This window comes from Heliangelus exortis, chromosome 2 (assembly GCF_036169615.1).
Source record: "Heliangelus exortis chromosome 2, bHelExo1.hap1, whole genome shotgun sequence".
Classification (NCBI taxonomy): domain Eukaryota; kingdom Metazoa; phylum Chordata; class Aves; order Apodiformes; family Trochilidae; genus Heliangelus; species Heliangelus exortis.
In genome coordinates, this window is record NC_092423.1 from 35,728,276 (window position 1) to 35,755,225 (window position 26,950).

Here is a 26,950-nt window from a genome sequence, read left to right on the forward strand (position 1 = left end):
CAGAGGGCTTGCCATCCCCAGTGGGTGCTTCACAGCTTCTCCACCCCATGCACGCATTAGGTGGGTTACGAACTGCTGCCTCTGCCCCACCAAGACAGGCCCAGCCACCAAGAACAGGAGCAATAAATCCAGAGTGTAGAAAGACCAGGTTTTGCCATTTTTTACCACTTTCCTTTCCCAGTTCAACACATCCTCCCAGCCCAGAAGCTGGACCTCTGCCCAAGCAGACAGTGTCACAAATTTTAATTCTCACCTAAGAAGTCCTAATGATGGGGATTCTTTCCATGTTATAGGATGACAAAACCAGTTGGCCTGGAATCCCAGGATTCCAGTTTTGGACAACACTTCAATAAGGAGACTAATTGTCCTAATCTATTCTGTAATTATTTTAATTAATAATCACTTCCTTCTTTCTTGCCTATTATCAGGTCTAAAGGTAGGAGTGTTCCCAAGTCCCAAAGGCAGGGTCTGCCCTCAGCACACTCCTGTGACTCACTGAGTTCATCTTTTATCTCTTCCCACACCTTTCATAATAAGACTTCCTTGAAGCTGCATCATTGCTTCTGGGGATACAGTAGGTAGGGTACTACACACACCTGAGTTGATTCACTTGAGAGAAGACATCTTGTTCCTTCTGCAGCACTCCCTCTGCAGATGATTTAGGAAGCTAAGAGGGCCAGCCTTGCTAAAAGGAGGGCAAGGTGTGGGACACATTTGCTGTATGAACAAACGAGTGTGTCCTTTCAGGTGGAGAGTTTTCCAGGTCTTATAAAGGATACATAAGGTTTTTCACATAAGTTATATGTCCTTTGCTGCTTTGGCCAAAGGTGATCATGTAAAACTGGGACATGGTAAGGCAGTCCCTGCACAGGGGGCCCAGGTGACTGGGCAAGCACTGAACAGCACTATCAAGAAGCACCATGACAAATGCTAAATAAAGCCCCAGTGGCCCCCTGGAGGGGTTCCTTGGCAGGGACCAGTCCCAGTGATGGCAGAAGTCCCTGCCATGGTTTTCCAGGGGTAGTGTTGCTGTCCTACTGCATGAGGGGCAGAGGGGAAGGAAATCAGGAGCAGAGCAGGGATGAACGTGTAGGGACTTCAAAGCCATATCATGGCATCATAAGCCATGTGGGGAAAGAGGGGACCCAAGAGGGAAGTGTTAGCTGAGGCATAAACACAGAAAAAAACCCAGGGAAAAAGTAAAGCAGGAAAGAAGGAAAAGACAGGCAAGAAGGAAAAAACAGGCAAGGGAGCCAGTGCTTATTCAGCAAGAATTTGCAGCACTGAGGCCTGTTTGTACGTATTAGCTGATAATACTGTGATGAGAAGCTCAGGGAGACTGTGCCCTCCATTTTACATCACATCGCCCTTCTCTGCCTCCTCCTGTTGCCCGCAGGCAGGCAGACATCTTCTCAGTGCTGGTCTCAGCATCAGTATTACAGTCACTGTTTTCTAAGACCGAAAGTATGCAACAAATACTACTACTACAAAACAAATCTCCCAGAGGAAGGAGTTCAGGACTAGAGATGTTGTAAGTTAAGTTCTGACTGGACAAAGGTGAGGGAGTGAGGGAGAAGCACACTCTGGGTGGAGATCAGGAACAATTTGACAGAGCGAGATGACTGTATATTGAGACTCCTCTTCGGATACAAATCAGATTCTGGGTCCTCTAAGCTCAATTAGCGACATCTTTAATAAATAAATAATGAGACTATAGCGCCAAACTGCAGAAACAGAAAACAATTTCACCTTCCTATATGAACAGCGAGCAATTCAGAGTGCCATAGCTAGAGAGGGTTACAAGATTTACTGGGATGCTGGTACCCTCTGCCATTCCAGCTCCTGGCAGCCATGTGTTCTGCCTCTTACAGACAGGGCAAGGAACAGCAGGGAGGTGAAGCAGCCTCCCTTTCCTAGTAGCAAGACAGCACTGAGCCCAGAGGCTCTTTGCTCTGTGACCACAGTCAACAAACAGGACTTCTGCCCTTGAAAACACATCCAGTCTCAAACTGTGGCTCCCTTCTCATGTTAAGGTGGTGAGGTTTTGGTTTTTGTTTTTTCTTATTTCAGCTCAGAGCATTGAACACGGCTGGGTTTGGGCTCCCTAAACAGACACAGGGAAACTGCAGTGTGCTAGAAAGCTGAATTTTCTCTTGCTCTCTGAAGCTGAGTGCACTTCAGCTTCAAGTATTGTGTTGTCAGTACCTCTCCATTATCCTTTAACCTGCCTTGTCTCTTATCTGTTCCTGATGAGGGAAATGCAAGGACAGACTAATCTTTTCACTTTATAACGAGATCAACAAAGGAAATAATTAATTTTAAATTTTTTACTGTTTTCCCCTATTTACATATACTGTATGAATAATACATTAAATTAACACCGGAGCTGCCCTTTTAATAATTATAAACAATATTATTGCAGATGAAGGGTTCTAACATATCTTGATGTTCTGCATGAATTATTATGTATATTGGTTATTTACACATTGTAATAAAGTGGGACTATTTTGGTGCTCTGAAATTGTGACTTATTAGCACTTACACCCTGCTACAGAGATATAAACATCAATAAATTATGTGACTATTAAGAATTAATTTTACTGAGGTCAAAATAACATTTTGCTGAAAATTGTCAATTTCCTGTCTGTAATCCAGAGGGGTTTTATATACACTAAATGTAAAATGCGTCATATTTAAAAGGCTGATAGAAAGTATATGTTAGTCCTAACTTTTCTCAGACACAAATGCATCATCGTATTTGTAGAATCTCCTAGTCCTAAATTCCAACTATGCAGAATAAAGGAGAAGGGATCTGCTCCAGTGGATCTTTTGCTGCTATTTTAATCATGTACCTCCTTATTTTGCCCCTCTAATGAGATGCAGCATTTCTAAAGGAGGTTGATGCTCACCTCTTGTGGAGGGAGGGTCTCTTTTTATAAACTGGTCCTCCAGCAGATCGACAGCTGTAGCCACCTGCAAACTCACCTCTGCAAAGACAAACTATACTGCAGTGCCATGAGAGGTTTTGATGTGCCTCTGCTAATACCTCTAGTAGGTATCATCCTCTACAGAGGAGATTTTATTTTTAAAATTGTATTGATAAAATGATCATTTTATCATTGAGGTTTTGGCTTAGAGTCCAGAGGTAGTGCAGTCAGAGAAAAAAATGCACCTCCCAGCAGAAGGCCTAGAGGAGGCAACAGTTTTAAAACAGTTACTTTAAGGTGTGGCTGTGTCAAGTTTAAAGAGAGTGGCCCCGAAAATGGATGTGGTTCAAGCAGTATGAAATGATGCAAGACTGCTCTTGGAGTCTGTTTGTGGGATGTTACCACTGCTAAACCACCACTGTTGACCCTGGTGGTGGATTAACACACTTAAAGAGTGACTGAAAGTCAGAAATCTCAGAAGAGAGAATACAATAAAAACCTGTAACATTCAATTTTAATTTCATCTGCTCCTTAAGCAGTGCTGGTATTTCCTCTATGTTACACATGTTTTCCTTCCTCTGGTTTTCAGTAACTTAAAACTCTGCTAGATATTAACTGTTCACACTTAATTTAAAAAAAAAAAAATCCAACTTGGAGCAAGTTACAGTATTTAATAAAAGCATCAGTTTGCTGGTGCAGAGTGGAGACACAAGAGCATGCATGTAGGTGCTGAATTCAGGGGGTCCCTTCTGCACTGTCTGGCCTCTGTCAAGGACTGCCTCACCAGGACTTGCTCTACAGCTCCAGCTCTTGGGTTTATAGCATCAGGTGCTACATCTAAAAGTGGTCATGTATTTCATGGCTATCAGTATGCCCTTGGCAAGTAACAGAAGGGAGAAGGTGTCTTTATATGCATGTATCCCCATCCCTAGCAGCAGGAGCAGTGTTTGGAAGCAGATATTCAAGAGAACTTACGAGAGAGAGAGAGAGAGAGAGAGAGACTGAGAGTGTGTTTTGTTCTTATTGTGCTTTCTTGATTTAGAAACTGACACATTCAAAAATCAGTCCTACATTAAAAGAATGAGAACACTGCAAAATAGAGCTCTTGTAACCAAGAAAAACAAGAGAATATTTTCTACATAAATGTAAATTATCTTCTGTGTGCTTAAATACACATTTTTATTTTTTTTTCTCTCCAAGAGGGAATTATACTCCACTACCGTGTCACAAAAATGATGAATAATTAAGGAAAAGCTGATGAGGAACTACTTAATATTTACAGTTCTAACAGTGTGAAGGCACAGGACTATGCACTGAATCACAAGGAGGAAACAATCTCATGAGGTACAAGAATACCCTAAATCAAGTAATTATCTCTATTTACAGACTTCAAGCTTTTTGAATTTGTTGTATTAGAGATTTTTAACATAGTTACAATTTTCTATAAACTCACGTGAGTTTCCCACACAATTATGCAATTCAGAGTTTGTAAGAGACTAAGAACAAGATTTAGGTAAATGTAGTATTACCTAATATTGAAATATGAAAAGGTGAAAACCCTTAACATATTCAACTTCTTTATAGAATGACATGGGAGGAAAACTCACAAGACAAAACAAACACACCTGATTTTCAACAGCACAGAGGAAGATCATCTGGAGAAGATCACAATGGCAATTGAAAATGATGATTCCAAGTTAATTTCAGTTTTTTGCTCTGTGTGTCAACAAACAATATACCCATACGATCTTCTTTACCATAAAAAAACCCACAAAGCCCTAGCTTTGCTAGGCTTTGATAGCCTACAAAGAAATACTGACAACAAAGCACTTTTAGTTCAGAGGAAGAAACTAATTTCAAAACTGACTAAGGCTCCTAAATTTTCTGAGACACGCAGGCAGAAGATTGATTATTCCTTTGAATTCCTTAAGAATAATCACGCTCCTATATCATACTGTGATCTTGCTAATATTAACAATCCTAGTACCCCTAAGAAAGTAAGTAATTCTTTAATAAAAGCATTATCCATTTGTCAAGATAAAAATTCCACATGGCAGGGAGACATGGAAGACACATTTATTGTGCTCGATAACTATGGCAATAGGTCAGATACTTGTTTTTTGGGGTTAGTTGATGGCTCTCATGGCGTGACCGCTGCAGAAACAGTTGCAGCAGAGCTTCCAATTTTATTTCTTGACCAGCTTGCTCAAACAGATCCCTCCTACAAAAAGAATAAGGATGAACAGCAAATTCTAGATTCTTTCGCCACAGTGATCAATGCAGATTACAGGGAAAAAGAGAAGATTTTCTCTGATAAGCCAGACAATGACGAGACCGACAAGACTAATACTTACGAATGGATTCATAAAGCATATGCCAAGTCCTTTTGGAGAATGGATAGACTTCTACGTCTGGGAAGGAATGAGGTTTCCAAAGTTCGCTGGAGTGGCTGTTCAGTAGTTACCTGTTTGGTGGAAAGAATCCCCAGTGAAGAAATAGGTGGCACTGAGGAAGAAGAAGGAAAACATCCTGAAAACAACACACAGAATCCATTAGCCAGGACAGCCAAAGGTGTTGCCGGGTTACTTCACATTGCCAACATAGGTATGTACATTCCACACCATGAAAAAAATAAACCACGTGAGTTTTGTTGGCAGTAGATATTTAGAGACAGTAAGGAGACATGATAAATACCTTGCAAATTATATTGGTATCAGGCAGTATTAAGCATATCAAGTAAGTACCTTCAATATTATATTTGAATTAAATCTATTAAAGAATAACGCAAAAGACAGTTGAAAAATTCCTTAATACACAATCAACCTCTGAAGAGCAGTAACAACTGTATTTACTAGTTGTTTGGGGATTTTTTTGGGGGGTGGTGTTGTTTTGGTTTGGTTTTTGTTGGGTTGTTTTTTGTTTTGTTTTTTTTAAACCAGGAGGAGGCTTAAGTTGTCATCATTTTAAGACAGACAATCCTAAAGTCTTCCGATTTTAGATCTGCAGATCCCTTGTGTCATAGACTGATGATTAATATATGCCTTTTTTATACTTTGTTTCGTTGAGACTAAGTGCCACCACACTTTGCTACCAGCACACTGAAAACATGATCTGTGGGGATCATCTGAGTTAATTTCTCAAATGGAAACTGGTTGTTATTTACTGTTGTTACAGATCTATTAATACTTGTTTCCTTATGAAGGAGAACCCTGCTTTTCCTTTCTTTAGTGAAGTTATAACTAGAATCTGAAACACTGCTACATTTATGCTTCTCTACCCAGCCCTGCTGCAGGCAACAGTACCCAAATCTCTTGCAGTTCTTAGCACTTCTAGTCATGGTATATTTACATTTGGTAATTCTTACCACTTAAGTTCTGTATGTAAGACAGCAGTAAGATTACAAGCAAGATGGTTGCTTCCCAACAAAGGGGCACACAAGCAGAGTTATTAAAAAACAACAACAACAAAAAAGTTGGCCGAATAGTTTCACATGGATTTGCCAGTGTCTTCCCATCTCTGCTTGAAGCACATGCCCAGCACTGTAATACTTTTCTATTACTCTCCCTAGCATTAGTAAGGGGTGTATTAATGCTGCAACTTCCCATCAACAGGGGTACTCTTCCCTTTCCAGATGAGTGTATGCACAAAATGTCATGATTTCTTTGGAAGAAATTTGTTTGAAATCAATCAAGAGAGTCAAAGATCAGTAGGGAACCAGAAAACTATTTGAGTGGCTTCATTTCTTCAGAAGGCAAAACCAAACAACTCAAAACATATTCTATGTTTGGAAAAAACTGATCCTATTTTTTTTTGTTTGTTTGTTTTTGGTTTTGGTGGGTTTTTTTTTTCTGTGTGTGTGTGCTTAACAATAACACACAATCCTCTGACAGTCTAAGGAACACTAAAAACCAACCTGAACAGGCAGTGAAAGTGAAATAAGTAACTGTGTTCCTCTCCTCCATTTTCCCACCGTTTAATACTATTGCCATAATTTCTCTGCCTCCAACAAGCATTTTTGCAGATACCAGAACTTTACTGTTATCAGTAACCAAGCTGGTAGTTTAGCACTAGCTCAGATATTCTTGCAGGAGATGCAGTCACACCATTAATGGAATTCAGAAGTAACTCACATAGAGGTTATAATGTTCTCGGAGCTAAAAAATGCACTTTTTTTTAAACTTATTCGGGGAAAAAAACATTTTTATTACAATGAGCTTGAGAGGTAGGATGGAAGGTAAGAATATTTGGTAGAGAGTTCACCCAACCTAAGTGATCTTGTTCTAGTAACAGGCCTCCATTCTTCCCTCCCAGATGAGGTATTATGCTGCCTGCAACTGAAGACACTGTAGACTCAAGCTCTGCTAACGGGTTAAGGCTTGAAGTTGATCAGAGGTACTTTAAGCCTTTTATGATTAAAGTCCACATATTTAACCACTTCTAAATACACATTTATTTAATCTAATACACTTAATTTTCCACCAAATGTATCACATCAAAGAAAAAGATCCGCACAACATCAATCTTCATTTTCCCCCCAGGAATGTGTTCTTAACATATACAGAAGTATAGACATGTTCCTTCAGCATCAGGTAAACAACTGAAGAAGATGGTCAGATATGAGGAGCAGGAGATGGTGGTATCAGCCAGCTTTGTCTTCTTCATTTAGTCCCATATTGATAGGTCAGCTTGGTTTTGGTAATTCTCTTGCCCTGTTTTTGGTTTGCAGACAAGAGACTTGCATCCAAAAGCATCTAGATTTTACTCTTTCTTGCAGTCCAATTGCTCCACATGGATTATTATGCCCTTTTTTAGGCTTACAGCTGTTGGTCTTACTCTGAGGGTTCAAAGGAAATTTTAGACAGTCTTCTATCTCTCCATGGAAATCAGGAGGAGGGAGCAAGCACAAGGAAACATTCACACAGCATAACTTAAGGCATCTACATTCTATAATCAATAAAAAAGGTGTGCCCTTCAGTTTGATATTCTGAATCACCTCCTAGAGAAATCTGTCTTCACACAAACTACTTTTAGCTGTCTCCTACACAAGACAATGCCAATACTTCCAAAGAAATACAGCTACTGTATAAGCAGCGCCTACTTATAAACACTTCTCAAGAGATCTCTGCCCTAGTCTGGTCAGATATTAAAAATACAATATAAATGAACACACAGCTTAGCATCTGGAAAGCTACCATCCCACTCGAGTTCCTTCTGCAAGACATCACTTTTGTCCTTATGCCAACACATGGGAGCAGACCAGTAACAAAAAAATGGCCTTCTCCCAGTGCAGCCAGAGGATCTCAAACAATACATCACTTTGTTTCAGAGCTGCTTTCCTTTAGGCTCTGCATCTAAGTCTGACAAGACTAGTCACCTGCAGTATTGCAATTTCTAACACTTTTCATTCTCACCCTGCAATTTTAAAATATAGAGGGAAATAATCTATTCATACTAAAGAAATGAGTCCTCGACCCTCGCATGGTAACACTGAGAACTCTTGCGCTCTTGGGTTCCTTAACTAAGAGATTTAAGGCATTATGTTGGTAAACTGTAAATTCTACACAATGTCCAAATTATTTTCAGGTACTAGAAATCTTATATTTGAAGTAGTCTGAACCTGAAACTTCTTGATGAGTTCAGTCAAAATATTTTGAAAGCACATGTCCTAGGAAAAACAAAAAAACCAAGTATATTTGAGAAAAACATGCACTCTTGCTTAAAAAAAAAACCCCAAGATGCAACATTTCTATCAGATTGTACTTTAAGCTGAATGAAACGTCACCTAAGACTCCTTGTAAGAGTTTAGTTGCAGTCAAAAGAATAAGGTTCTGGAACAGTCTTTTGAATAATGGGAAGGAAGAAAACACAGAAAATTTTGCTGTAAAATAGAGCCAGGTTCATTGATAGACATAGAGTTGGCCGTGGCCACAGATAATTGAACTATGACCTCAGCTTTTTCACAGTCCTTAGCAAAAGGCTATTGGTGTAACAGCATTGTCTTTAAAAAAAAAAAAAAAAAATCAGTATGCTACAATTCAAAATATCTCAATTTTAGGTAATGCACATGCAGTCTTATGTAAAAATGGTAAGAGTCACTGCCTCTCAAAAGAGCACAGCACTTCCAATGTAAGTGAGAGACAACGAATACTTCAGAGTGGTGGAAACATCAGCACTAATGAACCAGATGGATTAGTAGAGGGGCACCTGAGAACTACAAGAGGTCTTGGACATCACGGAGATCCAGTCCTGAAAAGCTTTGTTATACCTGTACCTCACACCATGTCTGTCCGGATCGATGATACTTGTCAGTTTCTTATTTTAGCTTCTAATGGACTTTGGGAGGTTTTGGATTACAAGGAAGTACTTGCATTAACACTAGAAACATTCACTCATTACTTAAGAATGTATGAATGTGTTCAGCAAAACACAGCCTCTCCATACAAGTCTCAGTATTTGATGCCCCTCACTGAAGACAACTTAAATAACTCAGAGGCTGATGATGAGCTGCAAGATGGAATAGACATACTATATTCCAATAAAGACATTTTTCTCACTGACTCAAAAGGCAACCTGGAACAAAATAATTCAAAGTGTTCTTGGAAGAACTATTTGCAAAGTGAAAATGGAATTCCCAAGGAAAATGATGACCACAAAAATCGAGCTGGTTCAGAACTGTCTCTTTTCAGTAACAATGAAGTAATTTCACAGGACAGAGATATAGAACAGTCCAATTCTACCACACAAGATGGCTTTGAAGAACTCAAACAGTCTGAGGACAAAAAAGTATATCAATGTAAGAGTTTTCAGACTGGAGAGGAAGAAGAAACAGACACTGACACTGTCTGTCTGAGAGATGCAAGTTGCAGCCATGAACAGCTGCAAGAAAATGTACTGGCAATAGGGTCTAAAGACACGACACAGCCCCAAAGAGATACATGCTTAAGTAACTATAGCTCAGGTCCACAACTGCCAGAAAAAATGGACCCAAACATTTTTTGTAACAAACCTGCAAGTTACACTGGTCAAGAACTGCCAAAGACTCTGTCACCAGTGGCTTCTAAACCACCACCACAGTCTGAAGAGGACACAAAATCAAACCCATCCAATCATGATTCACAAACTGCAGGAAGAGGCAGTGTCACCCCCGAGACACTCTACAACGGTGCAGCAAGCTACATCAGTGAACAACTGGTAAAGACTGCATTAGCTGCAGGTTCAAGAGATAACATTACTGTTTTGATTGTACTTCTAAATGGTTGTGATAAGATACCCAATTACCTCAACATTTAGAAATTTAACATAAGTGGAGTGCCACAGTAAATATAGTACAAGCTTATATTTAGCTGTGTCACAAAACTACTTTATAATCATCTTAAAGGCTGACCCATATAGTAAACCAGACACCTTTTCTGAAACTGTGCAAATGCAATAAAACCTTCTGAAACTCTCAATAAGAAACAGTATTCAAAAACTTTTTTTTATTCTTCTTAAACCACTTTATTCAAACCTGAGCACCTCAATATAAAACTAAACACTGGTGAACTGTCATTTTTCCTTGCTAAACCAGATAACTGCAAATTTAAAATCTGCACATGTAAGTTTCTGCTATCAGTTCAACATTTAAATAGACTAATTAATCTCTTCTGACACACTTGGTAGATTTCATATAATGAAAATAACTAAAAGAATTAGTGCAATATACTGGACAGATCAAAATAAAATGTACTTTGGAAAACAAAGTTGCAAAGTTCATTATTGACAGACAGCAGTACTTATGTTACAGATACAGGAGCATCATTCATTACTGCTCTAGCCAAAAAAGAAAACTTAGAACCCCCTTTGATTAGACAGGAAAAAAGTTAGCTTTATGTAACTGTACATTCTGTATACCTTTAAGCAATTCTTAAATATTACAGGAAGTTTTAAACAAATGTAGACTACAATGCAGAGTACCTATTTACAGTACATTAATATCCAAATTTAAAATCAAGTTGGATGTACGTAATTGTTAGTGCACTATATTTTTTTCTTTTCCTTTGGGGAAAAACAAACTGTAATGGCCACCAATGATCAAAAACAAGAAAGAAGTCACAGACACCAAGTTTGTTGTGGTTTTACTTGAAGAGCTCCTACAGTTTGTAGAAGAAAAAAAATCATAAGTCAAAGTTGCCCAGAGCAGCTGTGGATGCCTCCTCTCTGGAAGAGTAAGGACAGGTTGGATGAGACCTTGAGCACCCTGGTCTAATGGGAGGTGTCCCTGCCCATGCCAGGGGGGTTGGAACTAGGTGATCTTTAAGGTCCCTTCTAACTCAAACCATTCTATGAAGTTATATTTACTGGTCTGTACCCTCTGGACAGATCAGAAATGAATGTGAACCTGATTTATCACTAATTCCTTTAGATAAGTAACTGGGTTGATATAATTTACATACAGTGTACCAACTAAAACTCCACTTTCCTGCAAGCATAGGGTTCTTAAAATTGTTAATGCAAATATTACTTGTAATTAAATTATTAAAACTATGGAATGTATAACTAAACAGCAGATACCTGCAGAAACAATTGGTTGCATCAATACTGTGAATAAGTTTATGTAATTTTTAGACCCTGTTTCTAAAAAGGTTTTAAAGCACAACTGAGAATTACAAAAAGACCCAATTCTATTTATTATAACAGTAATCAGTATTGAGGCTACAGGAACTGGCCAATTAGGTCCACAGAAAGTAGTTCTTCTACAGCCCTAATGTAAGTGATTTTTCAAAACCTTTTAACCGAAGGAAGTTTATTTGGCTTCCATCTCTCCTCTACTGCTGACACATTACAGCCAGTGCTGGATACATGCATGTTAAAATTTTAGGTCAAAAGTAAACTCTGTATCATGAACTTGACTATTATCATATAAGTCTCTTCGCTGTTTGGAAGCTGTGCTGGGCCAGGTTAAGCACTCCAATTCCATGGTTATTAACAGTTAGGAAGCAGAAGAATATTCAGAACAGTTTAAAGCAATTGATGGTTTAGTTACTACAACATTGACTCTTGGGTTGTTGTGTGGGTTCAGTTAGGTCTACTCCTCTTCCTCTGGCAGAGCTGGCTCCTGCATTCTGTGGCTCATTCTTGGGCAATTTTTTTGCTATAAAATCAACAATAAATAAAGAGTTAAAACTGAGACTGAACTAAGATTATTAAATCACCCGAGTACACAGTCAGCCATATTCTATATGTATTATTCTATAACCACAGCGATACTGAATCATATCAGATTTTATAGTGATTATATATTGGTAATAAAAAAAGTTACTTCTTAATGATTAGCTACCTTATCAGTGATTTTCAAGAGTGAAATGCATTAGTAAATTGAGCAGTAAAATATATCTGCACAGGTATGCTATGCCAGTAAATGATGGCTCTTGGGAGAATCCACCTACACAGAACAGGCTTTAAGATCAGGATGTTAGTGCTAAAAGATACACTAAGATTGAAAAGGCACAGACAGAAATGGGTCAAACTACTGCTAAGCTATCTATCCAAAATAAGTATTTGCAAACATCATAGAAAATGTCCCTCAGCACCAGATAAAGTCCCTCCTAGCTTCCCCTCCCCAAGCTGTCTCTTCTCTCAAGCTCTTAGGAGTTAATTGACTGTGATAATTTCTTTGTTGTCCTTATAGCTGCAGGGTACCTCCTCAGTCCTGACAAGAAAAATAAGGGTGACAAATGTTACCCTTCTGAGCAGTAGCTCCTCCTAGCAATTTCCTAATATAGAGAAAGCTAAGTTCTACATTAAAGAATTTCTGTAGGGGCCTGCCTTGCTCTTCCTGTTATCAGGACCCAGAAACCCTCCCTCCCTGTTCTACAGTTTGGTTGCATGCTTTGACTCCCAAGTAATTACTTTGGCCAGCTTTTTAAAGAGTAACTTTTCCTAAAAGGAATTAAATGCAAGCATAACAGCCAGAAACCCATCAGAGTACACCACAAGAAGATGTGTTGTGGTACTGGCTAATCTCATCTAGGCTCTCTTTCCCACAAAAGGCAGCACCAGATGATCTTGTTAGGTCCCTGCATCCATGTTGTGTAAAAGGCCGTTCCAGGTTTCATGCAATACTTATATCCTTGTCAAGATTTCTTTTTCAGGGTCCACTGCAACAGACCTTGCTCTGAAGCACTGACAATGCTTAATTTCATTCATTGATGAAAAAGAACACTCACATGGACAACAAACCTTACAGACAAAACGTCCTGGTACTAATGGAACAGTTCTCTTAAATTTATTTTGTACACGATTAAAATATAGGAAGGTAAGAATAAATGTTAATATAACAAACTACCCCCAAAGTTACCAGGTTTTGGTAACTGATTTTTTTGTTTGTTTTACAAGAAGCAAACTGCACCTTTAAACAAATTAATTTTAAAATTTCAATAGAGTAGTGTAATTGAGCATTCCTGTAGAGCCTTTCATGGTTACCTATTCCATGGGAAAGCCTAAGAGTTTGTATTTAAACACCAAAGCTTAATTTTGCTTGAACTTGAAGCAGCAGAAGTTCTTTGAAAGGTGTATGCAGAACTTGCTGAAAGAATTCAAAAGTAACCCAGCTTAGCTATTCCAAGTTAACACCTCTTTTGTGCTTGAGAGCAGACCTGTGTAACTGTGCCTAAACTAAGTTTCTCTGCTCTCTTAAAATCAAAGAGGGTATGAAAAGGCCCAAGGAAGCTTCAGAGCCAGAAATAATTGAGGTGAAAACCAAAGATTTTGGATCAGGAAGACTGTGATGGTATGAAGCATACAAAACCAATTCTCTTAAATTCTCAGTTACTTCGTGAACTTACCAATTGCCATAAATATTTCATTTACATTCATAGATGTTTTGGCAGATGTCTCCATGAACAATAAGCTGTTGTCATCTGCATAAGCTTGTGCTTCCTGAAAGGTAAAATAAGAATGCATTACTTCATTAAAAAAATAATCACACAATCATCACACATTATACTTTTATTGCTACTAAGGGAAATTTTCCATACCATACTGAAAGAAAGAATGCTTGCTGAAAACTCATGTGACAATGTTTTATTCATCAGCTATAAAGAAGTTACAATTCCACCAAGCAGCAAAACCTCTAGAAATGCAAACTTAAAAAACCTTACTCATCTTACTTCAAATGGAAAAATTTCAGGCAAAGCTAAAAAATAACACCTGCTGTGATAGCAAGAACAAATAAGCTCCAGAAAGTGCCATAAAATGTCAGAAAGTCTATTACCCTGGAAAGAAGGTAGTTTGTGAACAACTTTGAATCTTTCAATCATTGAGTCAGAATGAGAAGAACAGTTTCATCATCCTGACATAATTAAATACCTTGCCACAGTAACACCTTTTCCAGTCCAAACTGCATTCTGAAATAGTCTGTTTATAAAGTTTCCCATTTTTGCCACTTCAGCTGAGAACACCCAGCTTCTTATGCTTATGTCTTATGCCTTTGCATTCAATATGAAATGTGCAAAAAGGCAAACTATAGAATACCTATGAAAAAAACCATCTACAGCATCTTATATTTATGTGTGACACCTGCCAAGATCTATGTAACTAAATCGCAAATAACACATTAACAAATACCTATAAATCTTAAATGTGCTTTGCAATGAGAAAGGACTGTCAAGCCTGCAAGGAGTCCAGAAATCCACACTAATAGCAACCAAAAAAAAGAATATTTGAAAAGCATTAAGACTGTAATGGTTCAAAAAATAGTAAAGGTGATTTTTACTTTGGTAATTGATTTTTATTTTACATGCACATATATGTTAATGATTTGGTAAATACCACATCTTTTTGTAAAAACACAAAGGTCTTCTGTCACACAGCTTTATTATACTTGACACAGATGTACAAAATTAGAGAACTGAGATGGTGAATTTTGGCAGAAAACCACCTAAACCACTGCTAACCTTCATAGCCTGACTCCTATAGTTACTATACACAGCAGTATCTTACAAAGTGACACCAAATACAGACCAAAATCATAAGAGAATTAATAGCTAATAAATGTGATCTTAATTAAAATTCAATCAATCATGAATAGACCAGAACCACTTGCAGTAATTTATTTTGGAAGTGTTTTTCTGATAACTTGGTTAAACTTTCTAGAAAATAAAATATTGCAGTGAAAGCACAGATATATCCACTGAACCCAAAAAAAGTCCATGGACAGTACAATTAAAACTTATAACACTGCTTCAACAGTACAGCCTAAGCAAGTTGAGCGCATCAGTTAGCTTTGCATCAAATGATAAAAGTTTCCTACTGAAAAATCAGAAAGAAAGAGTAGTTTGCACTGAGGTACTGCTATCTCATCCACTGAAACCTGTTACTGGTAATTTCGGGTAGAAGACAGGAAAAAGTCACCTCAAAGAACAGAAATGCAACAAGGTTTAAAAATATGTAAATAATTTAGTTATTCCTCAAACTTGATTATTCAAAAATGTCTATTGCTATACGTTACTTATACAGAAATAGCTTTCCCAGTAGCCTGTATAATTAAATTAGTCTCAGCTGATGTTTACATTTAACAGCACAACCTCTTTAACAACTAAGTAGGCTATGCATATAAGCTCCTCCTCTGTTTATTTACTTTCTATTTCATCAAAATGCTAGTTCTATAAATAGAAGTTATGTACATACCTGGAAATCCACAGCTCTTTTGTTAGCTAGATCAGCTTTGTTTCCTGCTAAAGCTATTACAATGTTGGGACTTGCTTGTCGCTGAAGTTCTTTGACCCAATTTTTCGCTCTGGCAAAGGACTCCTGTTAATGATTGCAAAATGATGCAACTGAGTTTTATCATCCTTTGGGACTCACCTATTATCACAGTCTCTGTCACCTATACTTCATGCAGAAGGCCAGCACAAGGCTGCTACCTTTGTCCAAAGGGACACTCCAACTTGCCAACTGGACTTTTAAAATGAAACATTCCTACCTTAGTTCTCAAATGTGCTTAGTTACAATAATGCTGAAAAGGTAAAGATAGGAAGATTTGTATGTACACTGAGTAAGGAAAAAGTGGTTGAGAGAAAATGAGAATTTTAATTTCTGCTCTAGAAGAATAAAGTTTACAAAAAGTTGTATTGAAAGGGCTAGGGTTCATCATGCTACAGGGTTTCAGGTTTTTTTGAAGGTTTTAAGTCTTATTTTATCAAAACTAAGTGACGCTTATCTGAAGTTCAAAGAAAATGGAACCAAACAACCTTAGATTTTGGTCTCAATGGATCTGAGACCTTTCCAATCCTTACCATAGCTTGCAATAATACAGTATTAAAACAATGTATTTCACTACCAGAAAAATGTCCACCAGCAATGTGACGAGTAACGGCTCAATTCTGGTGGACTTATTTAAAGGTGGGTTTGAAAATGGAATTGGCTCTTTTTTTTTTTTTCCTCAATACAATAAAAAGAAAAACCCTAGAAATGCTTTTTTGTCAAAAGAAGTTAGCAGATACAGTTTAACATTACATAGTCCAATATGAAACAAACAACCTGATCTAGTGAAAGATGTCCCTGCCCAGGCAGGGCAATTGTACTTGCTGACTTTTAAAGCTCCCTTCCAACTCAAACCAATTGATGATTCTATAAAGTTACGGATTGATTAATAGAAGCCAGTGAGAAAAAATTAGGATGCAAGACTGGTAAGTTCCAAATCCTCCTTGTGCTTCCCTAACACAGTACTCACCTCATTTGTGATGTCGTATACCACTATGGCTGCTTGTGCTCCTCGGTAGTACATGGGTGCTAAACTGTGGTACCGCTCTTGCCCAGCTGTATCCCAAATTTCAAATTTTACTGTTGTATCGTCGAGGCATACAGTCTGGGTTAGAAAAGCAGCTACAAAAAAGACAGAGGTGCTGAAACCAGAAGTCTGCTTATATCTCTACATTAACATAGTTTTATGTTCACAGTAATGCAAATATTCCCTTAGACAATTCAAGCCTATAATCTAAAATATGTCAAGTTCAAGCATTAGCAGAGAGACCATAACAGTACAGTTACTGAAACAATCAGTCATCCTCAAGTTAAAGACATAAGAAATAACTAGAATTTTTTTTTTTCCCCCAGTAGTGTATCTGAATGAGCACAAGCTCTTACTTCTTCTAGCTACATTTCATCCTGCTTCAACAGAGTACACAGAATACCAGTAATAGCACCCCATCATGCCATAATCCAACAATTCAGGTGTTTACAGCTCTACCCTATGTGATGTAAATGTCTTGATTTGTAAAGTTTTGATTTTCAGCTCCTGACAATACAACAGGTAATTGGTATGGGAGAAATAATCCATTCTCAGAAGTCTGGGTTCTTAAAGCAGCCATATTTTTGACTTTGCAAGTGATCTTCAGAATTAGCTTCAGCATAATTTTCACAGCCTGCAGTTTTAGGGAAACACGCATCCATTACCACTAGAGCTGAATGCATTATCATAAATAATGGTCTTCTAATTACAGAAAACAGTAACTAACTTATTTCAAGTCTTCAAACAGTTACTCTTAACAAAGATTTTCCAATCAGAGTAAAGGACATACTGGAAATGTGGAGGTGAGTACCTAGACAGTACAGAAACCCATACTACAAAACTAAGCTAGAATCTCAGGAATTTCTCAGGGGAATAGAACAGTGAAAAGCAATATTTACTTCTACTGGGCTCTCTTAACTCTCCAGTTTGAACTCATCCATCTGTTCTATTTTAGCTTTTGAAGTTTAAAAAAAGCACACAATTACAGTGGCCTGACAAGCTGTCGTGATCTACTTTATAGGCATGTTGTTTGCTCAGTTACAGCTCATATACAGCAGAAAATGCAAAATGCAACAATTCCAACAATTTAGATGAAAGTTTGAGCAATCCAGTATATTGCTTGGAGTAGTTTTTCCAGTCATGACAGAATGTGAAATACTGTGGACTGGCTTGCCCTTGCTCTTTCCAAAACAATAAATAAATAACATATTAAAAAAAAATTAAAAATTTTCTATTTGGATGAGCTGGGGACTCATCACAAAGAATACTGACAGTTTGTAGCTGATTTAAGTCAAATGTCTAAAGAGATACTGACCCATAACCCTTACATACCTGGGCTGTTACCCCGTCTCACATACTTGAAGACATTATAGCCTATGAATCATTCCAAACTGCTGCAACTTTCAACCCATTACAGTAACCAAAAGCAAGTCAATCTTGCTTTGTAAAGGACACTCTAACTAACATACAGAAGCTGACTAGTTAAGTGGTCAGGTGTTCCTGCTCCAGGGGTATTAGCATCCATCACAGATGCACAGGCAGGTTGGAGAAGGTAAAGGCTTTGATCATCTAATGTTAAATCACCATAAATCTCTCTAAATGTCAAATACCCAAGCACCGGTAAAACTGGCTCCTCTTAGTAGCTCTCTAAGCAGCCCAGAACCAAAAAAAAAGAGAAAAAACCATACATCCTGCATCAGACTAAGGGCTTCCTCTTCAGAACCAGTTCAATATTATATTTTGCCAAGGCAGAGATAAGATGTTAAACAAATGGAATTTCAAATTCTTACATTCTCTTCAACAGAGAAATACACTATGCTACATAAATCATGTACTCAGGAAGATAACTAAAACAAGAGTTTTATTCTATGGCGTCTCCTTTTTATTGATAAGATCATTTCAAACACCACAAAATGTCAAGTTGATTTCAGCAAACAAGGTTAACTTTCTTCTATATTGCAAGGCCATAATAAATTGACAATTAATTGGCTGTGTTAATTATCTGAAAGCCTACCACCCTTAACAATGATACTTTTGTCTTGAGCAAGAGGCACTGCTACACTGGTCTGAAGTGGCAAAAAATACATCACCCACCATCCAACATGTGTGCCTTTAACCACACTCCCTCTCAGATGTTTTTATTCCATTTCACAATGCACATAAGCCTCTCTTTGTTAAAAGGCCCTTCTGTATACAAAGAAAATTATGCCTCAGGCAACTACAAACTACAGACTTATACGATGTTGTCTACAGAAAACTTTTTCTGAATCCCAGCACTGCTATATTTAATCTCTCTCTGTTGTATTATATTATATTATATTGTTTCTATTTTATATAGAAGAGGCCTAATATAGACATTACACTAGACTCCATCTCTGGACTTGAATTTAAGCTCATTTAATCTTTGTACAGATTTTTAACTGTGTAGCAGGATTTGAGTTATCCCTAGTTCCATCAAGGCACTAGAAAAATTCAAAACCAAAAAGCAGGTTAAATGAATTGGAGATCACTGATCTCAAACTGAAACTGAACTATGAATTTCATGTAAAGCCATGTTAAGACAGAGATGTTAATTCACATAGACCTTTGAGAATGCTCTTATTACCATATAGCTGTATGAGGTAACACAGGCAGCTTTCACACACTGACCTATCCAAAAGCCTTTATAAAATGCTCAAAACTTCAAAAAAGAAGTGAGCATCAATAAGACTGCTAAAGGGGAAGAAAGAATGGTTCTCCATATCTGCTGACAGAGATACATAAAAAAAAATGCATATATCTAGCAGCAAGGTATAAAAAAAGTGATGCAATTAAATTCTCTTTGTATTTATTTTTGTAAGCTTTGTGGATATATTACATTTTGACATATGCAAAGACAACTACAGAGCACCAAAAGGGCTTCACATATATATGAGAATGAAACAAGCTGGTTCATGGAAGCAGCAACAGGGTCTACTGGAGAATATTTATCAATCCATAATTTGTCCAAGTCTATATGTTTTATGTGAAGTTTAAATTTATCCAAGGAAGGAGAGAGCTCAAAGCACAAACAACTTCAAAATACAACAGAAGAAAACTGTCAGGAGAAGGAGAAAACTCTATTCACTGTTAAACAATTTTTCTTTAACTCTAGTAGCCAGCACCTGTTTTATTTGAAGTCTCAAAATGTAGAACCAGAACATGAAGTGCTGTGATTGCTAAGAATTAAAGTTATATCCAGACACAGATTGAGTTCTTCCAAATCTATAGTAAATCCAGGATGCATAAATAACATCACAAGCTTTCAGGAAGATGCAACATTTTGTTTTCACATAAACTAAATCCTTTTTAAGTAGTTATTAAATGAATTACGCAGGCAGCACAATTAAGACAGCCACACATCCATCCACAAACAAAACTTGACATCAAGCCCCATTTCAAAACAATCAAGTTCAACCAGACATTTGCTTTCTCCACTTGCCATGGACATTTGCTACAGCCTTGAACCAACTACCACTTCTAGCTTAGAAAGTTACAGTTCTCAGTGAGAGGCACAGGGCTTGGATTTGATCCTTGCTGTCAATGGCCCATTCTACTACATTCAAGGTCATCAAGGGCAAGGACAACATAAACTCAATGTAAAACAGATCAATAGGATAACTTTCTCACCTCCAATCGTACTTTCTTGAAATTCATGAAATTGTCCTTTTACAAAACGAAGCACCAAACTTGATTTGCCAACTGCAGACTCTCCTAAAAGTACTAGTTTAAACTGGCAAATTTTATTTCCAGCATTTGGCCCATTGGGTCTTGTTGCTCCTCGATTAGCCATGCCCAAATTATAAAGAAGTCCTTTGTTTTAAGCTCTTGAAAGCAAGTTCCAGGATTCAGATTCTCAGCAGTGCTTCTTCTGCCAGTAACAACCTGTTCATGAAAGACAGTGAGTGATATTAGATTTAGAAACCGTGTAAGAAAAACCTAATTCACTAGTGTAACATGGATTAGATACTTGTCCTAGTATTTACCAAAGTTAATAAATAGTCAAAAGTACAGATACCACCGCTGTTAAGATGTCAGCTATATACAATATCTATGACAAATGAAGCTGTTATCTTCCTTAATATCTAGTCCTCCCATAAAAGCTTCAAATTAGAACATTAATATCCAATTATGTTTCTTCCTGCAAGACCTCGGTCTTTTATTTTTTAACATACCAAGACTGAAATATGACAACAGATTCAGACTTTCCCATTATTAGTAAAATAAAAAATTACAAGAGATATTTTTTTCAGTAATTTTGCTATTACCAAGCAATATTCTGAAGACAGCATCATTGGGAAGCCAAGAAATACAGTAAATTGAGAAAATTCAATCACCACATCAAGTTCTCTGCAAGCCTTGCTCATCAGTTTGCTTCTATCATGTATACAAAATGCAGTTACCATAGATAAGCCTATAGAAGATCCTGACTTGCAAAACATTAATACCTTCCTTAGTTAACAATCACACGCTCAGAAGCAAAAGTATAAAGCCTTCTGGATTGTCTTGCCCAGTAAGAATTCCAGATCACTTTGTACAAACCACCAGAGAACCACCTTCTGATGATAAATTGTATTTCCAGTACTAATACATGTCCTGTCAGATCAATACTCACAATAGAGATCTTTGCTTTGAAAAAGTATGAACTGTGTATTCCTTAGTCAACTAAATAACCTTTCAAACTCCTTAAAAAAAAAAAAAATATCACGATACTTATTCATATGGACAGACAGGGAAGTTTTTAGACTCTGCTGATATCAATTCTGAACCTAAGATTTATGTTTTTACACACTTAACAGTAGATATTTAATATTTTGCAGTCATTGTCATATGGAAGATGACCATAATAACTTTCTGCATTATGCTTCCTCCCTCACAAACTCCTTTCTGTGCAACAAGAAAAATCTTTGTATTATTTCAACAATGTAACAGTTGAAAAATTGATATTTCGCATTGTAAACAGAACTTGAATACAGATCCTAGAAAAAGTACTTTCAACACCTGAAAGACACTATTTGCTCAATTTGCTCTATTTCCCATACCTCTCCAAATAATTTAGCTTATTTCAGGTAGGATATTCTGATCCAGTTTTTATCCCCATCTGTCCTGAGTTGATGTCCTGTTTAATTAGTATGATAGCCTTAAATCAACAGACTTTATTTTAGCTGTACAGCATGATCTAATAAATACCAAATCTTAGACATATTTGTTCTTAGATAAGTTTGTTCTTACAAACATGTGGAAGTGTACCACAGCAAAGGAACATTTCTAATAAGCAAAAAAGCCCCTGCTTATCACCATTAAGCACTGTGATAATTACATATTAAAATTCTTACTCCTTACATTAATTTTGGTTGAGTATTTCAGAATACAGGAATGGATCCAGTTATTTTTAAAATACCACACCTTTCATCCTTACAGCATAACGAAAAAAACCCCAAAACCAAACCAAAACCAACCATGCATGGCTGGTTTGTTGGTTATCGGACAAGACTCTTTATCCCTTATATTTACTGCTCCACACTTCAGCAGTTGCAGAGCAACTTGGAGAAAATGCATCAGTGACAACACAATCTCTCCCTCATCATACTTCAAGGTAGAATGCAGCAAGGTATAGCCAAAATAAAGGTAGTTCAGAATACTGTAAGCCATTTGTTTATCTTTTTCTTTGGAAAAGTGATGAAAATTAAATTACTTCTTTTTTTAAATGAAATGCATCTGTTTGGTGTAGTGCGTTTGGATATCCATGAAGTAACTAAAAAACCTTTAATCTTGATTCATCCCGTGTTCTTCTAGACTCACAAGCAGTAAGAGGTGTAAGGGTATATCCAATTACCAGTTAGTGGTAAACTGGTAGCAAGTGACTTGCAGATGACACAGTGAGGAAATCAGCCCACTGCACTGGTTCCTCGTTATGATTACTTTTCAGCTTGCAGCCTCTCATATTGAGAGCAAAAGGAGGCACAACAGAAAAACAGGCAAGACTGATTTAACTCACATAATATTTATTTGTTTCAACTGGCCATTTGCAGCTTGTAGTTATTCACCTTTACAACACCTACTAATCAGCAATTATTACACCTTGCAAAAGTCCTTTAGGACCCAAAGCTGGAACTAGTTGTCAAGAAAACAACCTAATTCAATCTTTATAGATGTCCAAGGTCTAACGCTGCAGTTATCAGAGAACTTGAAAGTTTATACCCTTATAACACCCCTCCCCCTCACCAGAAATCATCCAAGACACTCAGATACCATGTACAAAAATAACCAGCTGTCAAGCAGATAGAGCTCACACTACCTGAGAGGAAGGCCATCAGACCCCAGAAACTTACTGCAAATATAATCAAATCTCACATCAATATATCTAATAACTTCATAATAAATCCTACCACAGTCATAGCACCCACTTTTGAGCAGCTCAGAAAAAAAAAAAACTAAAAAAAGCAAGACTCAAAGCCCAACAGAGCACATTTAGGTGATTTTTATACATTAAGTTACTAACATATCCTACAAGTGTACATGAAAATAATATTTTGAAGCTTCAGATGATATTTAACTGTTCAGAAAATTCACAACATGGCAGCAGACAGATACAAAAAAAGAGGAAAACATTTTCTTTACTACACTTTTGTCAGTCATTACAGAATGTTTTTCAGGCCTGTTCTCTGCACATTTGTGTGCTGAACATTGTGCTTCACAAAGATGCCAAAGTAGACCTCAATCATACAGACCCCACATATGGCCCTAACCTCAGGTCTCATTTATTCTCCTGTTTCTTAAATAATCTGTAAAATATTAGCCTTGACTATCCTAAAAAAAAAAAAACAACACATAGAAAAGAGGAATATTACAAGTATTTTTGCGACAAACCACTTTCAAGACAATTCTGAACACTTACTTCAAGGGCCATGCTTATTTCTTACATTTAGCTTTGGTGAACACGTCCAGGAAAAGATCCACTAATTTTTACCACCCCGCTTTTGTGTGAAGAAAGAAAATTTTCATTCATCTACACAAAAAACCCACAACTGTTTCACCTGAAACCTTGAACCAAGCTCTTGAACTCATTTTATATATATATATATATATATATATATATATATATATATATATATACACATATAGTTATGCAAGGGAATTACTTGTATAAAAATCTGCTGAGGAAAATAATACAAAATTTTCTTAGATGGATGGCTTCATATGAATGGAAATAAGGGAGTTTCCATTTCTATGGAGCTCAATGTGAGAACTCCACTCCATACTACTAGGCAAGGCCCATTTTACAGTCTTGGAAACTACAAACACATAGGTCCTTTTGGAAAGTAGGATGTTTTTACTCTTCTAAAGAGACAGCAACTCCATGCGGAAATGCCAGAACAAAATTTGGAGCATATTATTAGAAATGTTTCCCAGTTAATCCTACCAAGTAATCTATCATTTTAAAACAGAAATTTATATGCTGCTTGCTAGATAGTCTCCATTAATGATTTTACTTATTGGTCAAGTCGTAAGTATTTCAATAGATCATGTCACAAATTTAATTATGCTTGAATCTGTGTACAAAATACCAACAGTTCTGGCCAATACTCACAAAGCATTCAGATCAATGTCTCTTTTAAACTACAAGAAAGCTAATATGTAAGTATCAAAACAACACTAGTAAGAAAAGCCAGCCCAGTGAAGAGATTAAGACAGATAACACTGTTCCTACAATGAATGTGATTAAGTGCATTATCAAATACAAAGGCCACAACAAAAATTCACAATAAATTTAAAACCACTTTTACATTTCAGAGTAAATGACACTGTTTCTTATCATGAACACACTATTGTAGTACTTTCTAATAAACTTTTGCACATTTCATGACAATGCTAATGCTGCAACCATTATCTAGTTTAAACTCATATTAACTGGGCTATCTTGAACATTTTAAAAAGAAATACCAGGGAGCATCTAAAAAGCTTTATTTATTAGGCACTCCTACTAACCAAGTTTCTTGCTATTCTCTTTTAGGTTTGGCAAAATTAGTGTGGCATCTTTCTTAACTGCAATATTCAAGACAGTGACACGTACAACTATCAAGAAGCTCGTCACATGTAAGTCAGTTTATATTGAAACATAATGAGACAGTAAGTTAAACAAGTGCACCAGGACAGTCACTGCAAAAAAATCATAGCCTCTCAATTAAAGATAATAAGCATCTCATCAGCTCATATGAATGAAGTATAGTATCAACTGCTTTCCGATAAAGTGGTTTATCATACAGGAAATGTAAGTATAGATGACTGTTCTGCAATTGCCTCTAGCCACCCCACTTTGGCTGACATCAACCTTTTCCCAGACATTTCTTACTACAAAATCACAACACACAAAGGCAATTTAGTCTGTTTGCCACTCTGAGAGTCACTACCACCAAAGTGGAAAAAACAAATATATCACACTTTTCACTTGGTCTGAACATCACATGGAGGCAGTTGATTAATTTCAGCTGCTTATTTAGCTGTTCAGCCTCTCTTTGCCATCCCCAGGCTGATGGCAAAGGAACCTGAAAGAGGCCTACAGTAGAAAAAAAACCCCACACCACAGAAAATGGCCCTATTGTTTGGAACATTTTAATAGACTGTAAGCTATTTGGCTATCCCCTAAAACATAAGACAGCATAGGTTTGTTCCTCCATCATATACAAGCTTTACATCTAATTAAGGCTTATGTAGAGCATCCCCCAATACACTAGGCCTGTCGCGATCCCCCGGATGGAGACGTGCTGTCTAACTTTACTTCCCACCTTATTCACCGTCCCTTCTCCAGCCGCAAGAGAAAGGGAAAGCAAGGGACACATCTCCCAGTCTCCACTTCCATATTTCACGAGCAACTCGAAAGGCACAACCCTGCCCTTGCAACTGGACCCAGACAGATGTAACCCACCGCAGGAGAGCCCGCACACCGGGGAAGATCCCCGCTCTCTTATTACCACCACGGTCCTGGGCCCTGCCCGGCCCATCCCCTCTAACCCCGCCGCCACCGCCACCGCCACCATCACCTCCCCTCCCCCGCGGCTCCCTTCCAGGCAAAGGAATAAGGGGAAGTGGGAAAATTGGGGGCGCCATTTTGAGACGGGACGGGAAGAGCCCAAGCCTCTCCTCCCCGCACACCGGGCTGCCCACCACCGCAACCCGCACCACGGCCCTGTGTTCCCGCAGGGCCCGGCGGCGGCACCTGGGCAGGCGGCCGCCAGCAGGAGCCCGAACAACAGACGATCCCCTCTCGCCTCCATAGTGCCGGGGCCCTACAGCCCCGTGAGCGCGGCCCGCCAGCACCGCCACCGCCTCCTCCTCTTCCTCCTCACCTGGCCGGGCCGCGGAGCCGCACTCAGGGGAAGGGGAGGAGAGGGAGCCGGGGGAACCGGGCGGCGGTGGCGCAGCGACGTCTGCCTGTCCTTCCGTCTGTCTGGCGGGGCTGGCGGGTGAGCAGGGGCACGGTGGGCGGAGGAGGGGGAAGAGGGAAGGCGGCTCCTCGGTGGGGGCGAGGGGCGGGGGCGCAGCGGTGCCTCACCCAGCCCGCCGCCGACTTCCGCCGCCGCCTCTGCCCCGACCAAAACACACAGGCACGCACACGCACTTCCGCCGCCGCCGCCACGTCACGGCCCGCACGCGGCATGCGCTTCCGGTTCGCCCGCCCGTCACGTGACCCTACTCCTTCTCCCACTTTTTTTTTCTTTCTCCTTTTTTTTTTTTTTTTTTTCCTTTTTTTTTCCTTTTTTTTTTTTTCTTCTTCCCGCTTTTGTTTCCTCTTCCCTTTCTCACCCTTCCCGGCCTCGCCCGGCCTGTTCGTTACCATGGCAACCCTTTCCGTAACCCTGCCCCGCCTCCTCCCTGGATCGGGGCCCCGGGTCGCTGCCGGGGCCTGAGGAGCAGCGGGGCCTGAGGGAGGGGGTGTCCCCATCCCCTGCCCCACGGCAGTGCTCCCGGCGTGTCCCGCATCTCCCGCATCTCCTCAACCTGAGAAGACTGCTGGGTGCGAGCCAGCATCGTCCCTGCTTGTCCTCCCGGCTCTGTGGGTGCGGTGCAGCCCGAAGGGCCCACTGTGGTGCCAGAGATGGAGGACTGGCTGTCACGGGCAGAAAAACCCTGCCTTGCTGCTTTAGAAGAGCCAGGAGGATCTGAATTACAACTGGAAATTCAGCTGGCTTTTTAAAATCGAATTACCATTGATAAAGCCTTAGACGTGGGACAAGTG

At 38.6% G+C, this 26,950-nt stretch overlaps 2 protein-coding genes and 1 long non-coding RNA gene across 5 annotated transcripts in view; 2 read left to right on the plus strand and 1 right to left on the minus strand.

Moving 5' to 3' along the window:
* The window catches only part of LOC139792353 (uncharacterized), a 414,091-nt gene that overhangs the window by 15,836 nt on the left and 371,305 nt on the right, over positions 1-26,950 (plus strand). The gene's annotated exons all lie outside the window — the stretch shown is intronic.
* Positions 4,513-10,385, plus strand: PP2D1 (protein phosphatase 2C like domain containing 1). The gene is given in 3 exon segments (XM_071735527.1): positions 4,513-4,568; positions 4,570-5,531; positions 8,983-10,385. Coding segments are annotated over 3 exon segments (2,253 nt in total). The 3' UTR covers positions 10,218-10,385.
* Positions 7,354-26,368, minus strand: RAB5A (RAB5A, member RAS oncogene family). Of its 2 annotated transcripts, none has more exons than XM_071735528.1 (6): positions 26,061-26,368; positions 20,344-20,598; positions 16,639-16,790; positions 15,594-15,716; positions 13,751-13,844; positions 7,354-12,057 (listed from the first exon to the last, which is right to left on the minus strand). In XM_071735528.1, exons 2-6 carry the CDS (start codon positions 20,504-20,506, stop codon positions 11,942-11,944), a joined length of 648 nt encoding a protein of 215 aa, XP_071591629.1. In that variant the 5' UTR covers positions 20,507-20,598; positions 26,061-26,368; the 3' UTR covers positions 7,354-11,941. The 2 variants fall into 2 exon arrangements, with proteins under 2 accessions (XP_071591629.1, XP_071591630.1); XM_071735529.1 differs by having other exon boundaries at positions 26,267-26,287.

Coding starts and splice junctions, on each gene's coding strand:
- RAB5A (XM_071735528.1), bottom strand. CDS start 20,506: ATGGCTAATCGAGGAGCAACAAGACCCAATGGGCCAAATGCTGGAAAT. Junction 15,717..16,638: donor TATACGACATCACAAATGAG/GTGAGTACTGTG, acceptor AATCATTAACAG/GAGTCCTTTGCCAGAGCGAA. Junction 13,845..15,593: donor AAAGAGCTGTGGATTTCCAG/GTATGTACATAA, acceptor TTTACCTTTCAG/GAAGCACAAGCTTATGCAGA.